Genomic DNA, 10,464 nt, shown 5'->3' with positions numbered 1-10,464 from the left:
TTTAAAATTAACTTCAATAAATCCTTACATGTGAGCTATGACAATTTTTTTTATACATGAAAGTATACGTATAACTTTCTTTTGGGTTTTTTTATTACTCTCTTTTTTATATATGTGACATTGGCGAAATAATCTGTGCCTTCTCGGCACAAATAAAAGGTATAAAAAAAGAAAATTATATGTGAATGAGCAATCAACAGTTTATTAATATCTAGCTAACTTAACTATTAAGTATTGACTATATAAAACATTCCATATTTACGAAATTATTGTTCATAATTAATAAATACAAAAAGCACATTTTTGTGTTAATTGTTTTAGAACGTTCGGAATAAGCTGTCTATCAATTAAAATCGTCAGCTGTCATTGTCACTGTCAGTTTCTTCATAATAAAAATGGTGTCCTGGAGTGGTTTAGGCCGATCTTTCGGCACAAGCCTTTTTAAAAATAATATTAAAACACCATTTGTTATTCAAAATGTTAATTTCTCCGTAGGAAAAACCTTAAATGCCGGACATGGCCATAAAACTATGGCATTGCAGCCATCAAGGTATATGACAGTAGTAGTGATTACCTAACCAATTTTACACATTTTATTTTCATATGTTAATAATTACATTTATTTAATATTTCAGATGGCAATATCACAAATTCAAGGATATGTTACACTACTATCTTATGGTTGGCCTGATTCCTGTGGGAGCCATTATTTTCTATACAAATGTCTTTATTGGCCCCGCTCAGCTGACTCCAATTCCCGAAGGTTATGAACCTAAACATTGGGAATACCACCGACACCCAATAACAAGATTCATTGCTCGTTATATTCATAATAATCCTCAACAGGTATTTATTTTTTTAAGATTTAAAATGTGATTTACCCCATTGACCGAGTCAAGTAATTTTAAATATGAAATTTAAATATTTTATTATTTATATTGTTATTAAAATATGTATATATTTAAAATTAATTTTCATATATCAATTAAGTTTAAGTTTTTAGTTTTCATGTTGTTGAGGTACGGGTAATGTATGAATAAAAGACATATTACATTTCAATTCAACATTTTCCTTAAATTTTCCATATGCTATTAAATCCCTGAATTTGATTTTTACTATGGAATAGTATTAACTAAACGGGTTCAATTCATTCAAGTAATATTGATTCTTTGTTAAGCAGATATAGCAGTTTTAGTTTTTATCAAAATTAGATGTGAGAATCTGGTTTGTTTGTTTTTGTCCTTAAATTGCTTTGCTATTGAGCAAATTTCGATTTGACCATTTATACCCGGTTGTATAATTACCCCATTATATACATGAAATATATGAAATATTTTAAATAACTAGTGCATCAAATATAACTTATTATTAAAAAGTATGTTTGTTGTGTTTAAGGAATATGAGAAGTTTATGCATTACATCGATGAGGAAGCTCAAAAAGCAAAATTGAGAGCCCTGGAAAAGGAAGTTCACAAAAAAATGGCTGAGAGGCATGATTACCAAGCATATTATTACCGACCCATGGTCAATAAGTATCACAGAATCAATAAGCAAACTGGTGATGAGATGTACGAGCGTATCGGAGACGATGTAAAGGATTAAGTCGATTTTGTTATTTGAAATTATAATCCGTTTAGTAATCAATTGTATAGTAACATATTTGAAGTAGATAAGCATAACTTTTGAATTTAGTTTATTGAATTACTTGATATTATGATTTAAAATCAGTGCTTTCTTTGTAAACTTATTGTTTCAATAAATGGTTTGAAAATATGTTAGTTTTTTTAATCAATATTAGTAAAGTCTCACTAAAAAATCTCTTAAATATAATAATAATGTCCTTACTGATTATTACAAGCAGAGTAATGTGACCAAATGTTTATAATAACTATTTCTGCATTCATAGTTCAATGGGGCAGAAATCAACCTAAGCATGGGATAAATTTGCCACTGGTTATAATAAATAATAGATTATGCTTTCCATGCTTGCTTGCCATGTAGTAAGTAATATTGTATCTGCATTGTATTAAGTTCAAGTATTGAATTTAAAATGTAAACATATTCATATGCTTGTTAACTTTTGATAAAATTATCGTTATTTGTAAAAAAATATGTGTTAAAAGAAAGGAAAGAATAAGAAATGAATACATTTATGACGGATAATATAATACTAGGGTTAAGCAAGCCCCCCCAATGTAGCAGATGTCCATGGGTGGTCACTTTTCATCAGGTGAGTCTCCTGCTCGTTGGCCACCGAGAGCATAAAAAAGTATAAGAATGTGTCTATCTCTTGTTGACTTTGTTCAATAATTTTTAGTACATTTTTAATTTTATGAAGACTAAAAACTAACTGAAAACCTAATATTAGTGTTGACATTTCTAGCTTTCAAACTCAACTACGGCAATCATTCATTATAGATCTACAGATCAATCAAATCATTATAATACTACAGCTACTTAAAAAACAATAATATTAATTTGTATTGAGACAAGAAGGGTATTGAGGAAATTATCGTCGTCACAGTACCGCTCGGGCCGACAATCAGATTTGATCCTCAGAGAGTTTAAAAGGTACTGTTTAATTATTTTCTTAAATAGTCGTTCTTGGCAGCATGTTGGTTTATATATTTTTCGATTGAATAATTAAAACGTAAAAAACGTGTAAAATCAGTTTCGCATTCACAATATTAGTTAGGATATAAGTTCAATCTGATCTGGTTGTATATCACGCTTTAAATTAATAAAGATTCCTTCTAGAAATTCAACGTAGAAAAATAAGCAAAAAACTAAAATTATAAGATCAATCAAGTCTGTATAACCATTTCATATAGAGTGGAGATTATATATATAAATTAAAAGTCTTATTTAGGTAACATTGTTATTTATTTTACAGGAAATTTCTAACGATTGACAATAGATTTCGACATGGAAATCTTATAAAAGAAATCTTAACACTTACATAGTTTCATGCTAAATCAACTTGATATGACTCTACATTAATTTATTTATAAATATACCTTCTTGTCTTGAATAGAAGCAGAGAAATACTAAAAAATAACTTAACATTGGTTTTCCCTAGTCTAGGGTTAAACTACCTGTAGTTGTTGCAGATAAACTGCGGAAAGCCAAAATTCATTAAAATAATATCTAGCATATCTAATATTTATTATGAAATTAATAATGAAGTATTGAAATGGGTCGGATCATAAAATGATCTCTTATAAATAAATTCTTTGGCAATACAATCATGCACAAAGCTCTTAACTACAACACGTTGTTTCACAAGTTACAAAACGATATGATTTCATTATCTCGTTCGTTCAGTCTTCGCAGTTTGTAGAGTTCCAACTAGACCCAATAACTATTTATTTAAATTGCTTTTCATAACATTTGTTTAAAACTATATTTAACATCGAGTTATATTTTATTGGTGAATACTTTGAGGAAATAAAATCAATGAGCTACATAACATAATCACAGTCTAAATCTAATACTATTTATATAATATCTATGTATGTATTTGATTCAATATTGTCTTATCGTATAAAACAATAAAAAAAGGAAAAAAATCAACGAACTGTAAAAAATACAAATTAAGTCATGCTAAGTTATTACAGTAGTTTATTTATTTAATTTACAATACTCATAAAATTTTATCCTCCTCCGACAATAACGACTTTCGAATCTAGTACCTAAAGACGGCTAAAAGTTTCTACGATGTAAAAATTTGAATGGTATTCCGTATTTATATTATTTACTTTTTTCCTTTTCGGCTTGTGCTGCCATTTTCGCCTCTTTTTTGGCTTTCTTCTTTTCTTCCTTTGCCAATAATTTCGCTTGTCGTTCTTCTTCTTTGGCAAGTAGTTTAGCTTGTCTTTCTTCTTCCTTAGCCTGTAATTTAGCTTCTTTTTTGGCTTCTTTCTCTGCTTTAAGCCTAAGTTTCTCCTCTTTCTTTCTTTCTGAATTTTCATTTTTTTTGTTGTCATTGCTTTCATCCTTCTTATTTTTATCACCTTGTTTTGTATTTTCGTCGACATCTTTCTTTTTCTTCTCCTCTTTCTTAGGTTTCGCTTTGGGGTTTTCTTTTTTCTTATCAGTCTCTTTACTGTGATCTCTTGATTTTGGTGGGTCATCTTTGTTCGTCGGTTTAAGAGGTCTGAAGAAGTGTTGCTTATTCTTCTGTGGAGATGTTTCTAATTGTGTAACAATTTTTTGGGCACATCTGCAAATGCAAATTCAAATATATCCATGAATTAATATTTAATACCGAATTTATATTAGACTTTTTTTAAACATCAAGTAATGATTATAACTACCTAATTCTAGTTGATGCAGATGCAGCAGCTGCACTTTCTCTGCGGCCCTCTCGGAATTCTCTTTGAAATTCTCGAATAGGCGGCAGTCTGCCAGACGGTTCTCCAGCAGGACCGCCAGTATAACTATGCATTTGATAATCTTGCAGACGAGCCTGGTTGAAATTAATTGTTTATTTTATTAAATATTCATTTAAAATTTTAGTTTTGGTAAAAAATAAAAATTAAACTAATGAGGTATTATAGGATATTCGTTATAAGCGTACCTACGTATTGATAATGTCAGAAATAGTCTAGAAAAGAAAAGTTAGAAAATATATAATATTATGTGCTTGGAAAAAAATGTTTGATTCGAACGTAATTATTTCATTCACTCAACAGATCAAGCAAGGTAATAATTATTTAAAGATTGATCCAATTCTGACTATAGACATTCATGGCGCGCCTGGCGTTTTTTAGCTCAATTCAAAATTCTACGAAATTTGAGTTGTACATATTTGCCTCTTTGCGGCGTTATCGTGCCAAACAACTAAGAGCTATTAAGATAAAAATTACTTTAATTGTGACAATTTAGAAGTCAGTATACAATGCTGATTTTTCTGAAAGCTCACGCGAAAATGTTTGAGTATAAAAGGGCATTTTACAATAACACAAAAATATATTTTTTGTCTAACGTTATACCAAGTCAGTTACTTCCCAACAAACATACAGCGTAAGAACAGGTTATGTGACCTGTGTGCATTTTGATTAAATATATATTTGTACGTCTCGATAAAATAAAATGTTTCTTAGCATCACCTTCATGCTATGATGTTGCGATCGTCGAAGGGAATTTGAAGCTGGTTGTCGAGGTCGAGGCGGAGCTGATGCAGCTGGAACACGAGGTACAGCTCCGAGACACGCTCCGCCACATTTGGCACCGCCACATAGCTTTGTGGAACATCCAGCTGTGCTGACATTGCCTCCACTATTTGAAGATACGGAAGACACTCCTGTTAACAGGAATACTTATTATAATTTATTTTTTTATTTAAAAAAAGTAGGCGGCTTCGCATATGCGCCATCGGTAGGCGATAGGGGGTCACCACAACAACTGAAATGGTATATCCTTTGTGCTTGTAGTTATACTAACATACTCAATTCGGAACATAATGATACTAAGCACTACTATTTATTGGTAGAATATTTAATGAATGGGTGGTAGCTACCCAGCTGGGCTTGCGACAAGCACCACCACCAGGTAAACATTATTTAAGCAATACTTTGTTATTTAGATTTTCCTCTACCTACAGCCGAGCTAAGTCGTGCTGAGGTGGATCAGTGGTTAGAACGTGTGATTGTAAGTTTAAGCTCGGGCAAGTACTACTGAATGTCCATGTGCTTAATTTATATTTATAATTTATCTCTTGCTCAGCGCTGAAGGAAAACATTGCAAGGAAACCTGCATATGTTTAATTCAAATTAAATTATTGGATTTTGGTGAGTAAGCTCCTAGCCATCTTCTCAAAAGGAAGAGGACGCCTTAGTCCAGCAGTGTAACATTAAGAGGCGTTACTTTACTTTTGTATTACCGACAAAGTTGGTTAATCTTGTTTTAAAAGGAATAGTTATTAGTAGAGAATGTTTAAAATAGAAATGTATATGCTGTTCCGCCTGATCTTAAGTATCTTTACCTCCTTTAGCTTTATTGTCTCCTTACCTGATAGTGAAGATTCACCACTAGTGACAGAGTACAGCGAGGCGGAGGCAGGCACCGAGCGGGCGCCTACTGAATATGACGAAACTGACCCTGGCACTCCCCATGATTTTCCACTACCGGTTGATACCTATAGTAGATATAATATAATATAATATAATATATTATGAAATTATACCAGTAAATACTTAGCTTATATCTTTTAGATTACATTTGACAATAATTTTCGGATAAGTTTTTTAAGGAAAAAATTTAAATTAACTTTAGCCTTAAGTAGTTACAATTTTTAAACTATCGTTATTCACTAATTTGATTCTTGAAGTAAAATATTATTTTGTTTTGATAAAGATGCAATCTCACCTGCCAACTTTTACTAGTAACAAGTCGAGGCGCCTGTCTCAGTCGCAGGATCTTGGCTCGGCAGATAACACAGCGAAGTGGTAACAGCCTTTGGCTCACAGCCATCTGGATGGTCTTTACGAAACATCGCCGACACACCACACGATGCCCGCATGGCGACGTTTGCATCGTCGCTTTTGCATTCACGCATATTACACACTGGAATAAATATATCAATGTATTTTAAATAACTGTTCAACAGTCAATAAGATTAAATTGTATTAGTTAGTAACAACAAGCTATAGATACCAATTCAAACCATCAAATATAACAAATTTCATCGAAATAGGGTAAATAGCTTACAAGGAATTCAGTCTTCTGAATATGTATACCATGACATTTTCTTTCTTTAATGTTAATATATTTAGAGAGAAACATTTTAGGGTATCTTGTAGGATTTTAAAATAATTATATAGTAAAAAGAATATTCAACATTTCTTATTATATAAGTATCAAAATAAAATTAAATATGATAGATGTTATATGTAATGTGTATTACAGACATAGTCCTTGGCAACAGTTTATATTTACGATGTCATGTCCAAGTTTCATACATTAACAAATATGATATTCCAATGGGAGGAGGACTAAAGACAAACAAACCTTAGATTTACATATTCTATGCGATTTGGTAACAAGTCTGCTATATTACACTACAAACAGTTCTTGTTTTAAATATCAAATTAATACCATTTTAATTTTACTTCCAAAGTTTCGAAAACAACTTTGTCGACGAAACGCCATTTGTTTAAGAATTTTTAATGAATCTATACTAACATTTTAAATGCGAAAGTAACTCTGTCTTACCTCTTCACACTTAAACCGTTGAACTGATTAAGATGTAATTTGGTATGGAAATAGTTTCAGTTTGAGTTTTTATCACGGAAATTATCTTTTAAACGAGTGAAAATGGGTTTGGAAATTTGTATGAGCTCCAGTTCAGAAATAGCCTGGTGTCAAATGGAGATGCTTAAGGATTAATTACCGCAATCTATGTTAGTAATATATTTTAGGTTTTTGTTTAAGAATGCTTTTCCACCATATGTGAAGAACAACTTCTTTCAACATCAAAATATATTTTTTTGCGAGGCGTGTGAGACAAAAGATTACCTATTGGAGAATGAGAATCATTGGCATGTAACAGTGAAATAGACTGCGCAATGTAGATCAGTAGCCAAAATGAGAGAGTTCTTCGCTTTAGTAAGAGGAACATGTAGACTTGCTGAATAATTATAGCAAAAGCACAAAAATGACCCGTCGGAAGATGTATTGCACGAATTACAAGAACATAATCTAAATGTAACTAACAACGAGGCCCTAACAAAAGTTCAAGTGATAACTATTACTGGAAAATATTTAGTAGTTAAACTACCATTAAACTTTCCTCATAATAAAATGCCTGTTTGTAACTTTACTAAAATCAGTGAGCGTGTTCGAATGTTGTTATGTAACATTCGAATTCGAACAATTAAATGTAAGCTGTTGATTTGGGATGAATGTACGATGTCCCACAAAAGGACAAACGATGCACAAGATCGCACTATAATAATATCAAGAGCAACCAAAATATTAAGGGGGAAAACGTGGTACTTTTACGTGGTGATTTTAGACATACTGTGGCGGTGACGGTAAGCTCAAGGACAAATACTAAAAGTATTGTACATAATGGTGTACATTTAGAGAAAAACTGTTTTTCCCATGGACTGTACGTGGCGTGCTCACGAGGTTCCAGCCCACAAAATCTTCCCGTACAAGCAAAGGATGGGAAAACAACAATCATACTTTATAGAAAGCTGTTAAGCTAAATGTTTTCTGCAGTTATAATTTATTTATTGACCGATTACATCGGTATTAACTAATTCTGTGCTGACGAAGTTGCAGGCATAGTGCCTAGGCATAGTATCTTATAGGGTATATATTCATAATTTATTACTGATTATTTTAGATTTTGAGCAATGATGTCAGGTCAATTCAAGGTCAAGAACATTGGCCTGTATGTGTACCTACTACTACGCGCGCTGTTCGGTACTGAGATTTTATGCAATAAGATACGATCAATTGACCACAACTCATTTAGTCGAATGCGAGCGGCCGAAAGGAGCAATTTATTTGTATTCTTAATAAATTCGGACATTTTTTGTTTAGTGGGTCATAAAAAGGCATTATCATTTACATGTGGACTTTGTTTACATTAATTTACTAGAACATACTTAAAATCAATAGCCAAAAAGATAAAAAATAACATTACTTTAGCAAATACTATTAAATACTAACATTTTTACAAAAAGGACGAATTTAATTATTCGATATCTCATAGACAATCTGAAAAAGATAAAAACTATTGTGCCACATCTGCGCAATAGTCTGGGCTTGTTCACTGACAACGTCACTGTAAAACAATTTTAGTTTTGAACAGCTTGTCTAGTAGTATACATATATGAAGGGTAAAGGTCAAAAATGTCTATCCTACTCCTCCTGCCATTGGAATCGACTATACTAACGACCTTGCCCTCTTAACACTTGTTTAAAAAAATTAAATGTGAAACTTACTTCTTCCTCAGGTGATGTGGCGAGTTCAGGTTCATTTTCTTCTAATTTATTGAGCAATTTGTCCTGAAACATAAAAATAATCGGGAATTAGATTTATTAGCTTTTCATTCAAATGTTTTTCGAAAATGTAGAGATAATAATACGTTTAATAATAATTATGTCAATACATTTATTTGAAACCTATAAAAATTAAAACGTACAATTCTAATATTTGGGTTATTAACGTAACGTAATAAGATATTTTTTTAGTAATAACTTTTTCCTATTTTGGTATTACGTCAAAGAGAGAATAGATATACAATGTCAAAGGTAAAGAGAGTAGGCAGTTAGCAGTGATTGTTATTTCGAATGTAATATGCTTATAGGAAATACTTCACAAAACAAATCCTTGGCTCCACTTATTACGGTCTCATTAGAGAAAGCCTCACGAAGCTTAAATGGCTACGATACATTATTCAGCGCTGCGGTATATCCTTTTAATATAATTTAGATGAGTTAATGCAGAACCTAAGCGTTTTAGACAAGGGTTCTAAGACACGGTAAGTATATGAGTATATGAGCTTATTAATTCAAATATAAAGATATTGTGAATATTGTTTCGTCACGATGTTAAATGTATTATGACGAGGATAGTAGTAATTGGATTTTATGTTTTTTTTTTATTATGTTCGTAACTTGTTCGTGTAACAATGTATTTTTTGTAGTATGGTATGGGTAATGTTCAGGGGTAAAGGGAAACTATCAGAAGTCAACTAAAAGCGATTGAGACCTTTACCTTTTAATGACTATCTGTTAATTTTTTGGCAACACTGTTCCATTTTTACTAGGTTTCATGATAGCAGTTATCACTATCATCGAAAAAGTATTAGATTGTATTTTAATTTATAGTATAGTTAATATTTGTACACTCAAATTCAAGGTTGTTTAATCTAGTTGTGGTAAATTAATTGATGTTGTTGTTTTAAGTCCAGTCTTTCATAAGATTAAGAAACACTTCACAGTTCGCTGACTTTTATTAAAAACATTAATAAAACCTATGCATCTTCAATTATTTTACTTAAATAGCAAATAAAAAAAAAAAAAATGGATAACTCAGAAGTGAACGCCTCACAGTGCTTTTGAATAAAAAATAAAAACAATTCTACTTATTGGCAAATATCAAAATAAAATAATATATATACGAAACTATATCATTAAGAAAATGTTGACTTAATTGAGTATGGCTCAAAATATATATTTTAAAATTTGATCTCCATTTAATTTTTACATAATAATAAGAATAATTACTTATAACAGTCGAAAAAAATATTTCGCTCGAAATTCTCTAATGCTTCGCGTCATGAGTCGTGCAAAAAATGGATCCATTAATGTTTGTTTTACGAGTATGTATTTTATTTTACAAGTTATTTATAATATCATAAGAGTACCCGATGAATTGCCACATGCGATGGAATGTAGGTATAATTAGAATCAAAGAAATATTTTATAATAAGCTATAAAAAATGG

At 31.2% G+C, this 10,464-nt stretch overlaps 2 protein-coding genes across 2 annotated transcripts in view; one reads left to right on the top strand and one right to left on the bottom strand.

Moving 5' to 3' along the window:
* Positions 1 to 363: 363 nt before the first annotated feature.
* On the top strand, positions 364 to 1,773 carry LOC125069792 (NADH dehydrogenase [ubiquinone] 1 beta subcomplex subunit 5, mitochondrial). Its single transcript, XM_047679368.1, has 3 exons — positions 364 to 550; positions 636 to 846; positions 1,396 to 1,773. The coding sequence occupies exons 1-3, from the start codon at positions 396 to 398 to the stop codon at positions 1,600 to 1,602; spliced, it is 573 nt and encodes a 190-aa protein (XP_047535324.1). The 5' UTR covers positions 364 to 395; the 3' UTR covers positions 1,603 to 1,773.
* Positions 1,774 to 2,898: 1,125 nt separating this feature from the next.
* The window catches only part of LOC125069917 (nucleolar protein 58), a 59,978-nt gene continuing 52,412 nt past the window's right edge, over positions 2,899 to 10,464 (bottom strand). Inside the window, exons 3-8 of the mRNA XM_047679534.1 lie at positions 8,959 to 9,021; positions 6,370 to 6,567; positions 6,013 to 6,139; positions 5,112 to 5,305; positions 4,317 to 4,468; positions 2,899 to 4,222 (exon numbers count right to left, since the gene is read on the bottom strand). Coding sequence (XP_047535490.1) covers positions 3,751 to 4,222; positions 4,317 to 4,468; positions 5,112 to 5,305; positions 6,013 to 6,139; positions 6,370 to 6,567; positions 8,959 to 9,021 — 1,206 coding nt within the window. The 3' untranslated portion in view covers positions 2,899 to 3,750. The remainder of the gene's footprint in view (positions 4,223 to 4,316; positions 4,469 to 5,111; positions 5,306 to 6,012; positions 6,140 to 6,369; positions 6,568 to 8,958; positions 9,022 to 10,464) is intronic.

Source organism: Vanessa atalanta, chromosome 16 (assembly GCF_905147765.1).
Source record: "Vanessa atalanta chromosome 16, ilVanAtal1.2, whole genome shotgun sequence".
NCBI classification, from domain to species: domain Eukaryota; kingdom Metazoa; phylum Arthropoda; class Insecta; order Lepidoptera; family Nymphalidae; genus Vanessa; species Vanessa atalanta.
This window is presented reverse-complemented; position numbering and strand designations above follow the sequence as displayed.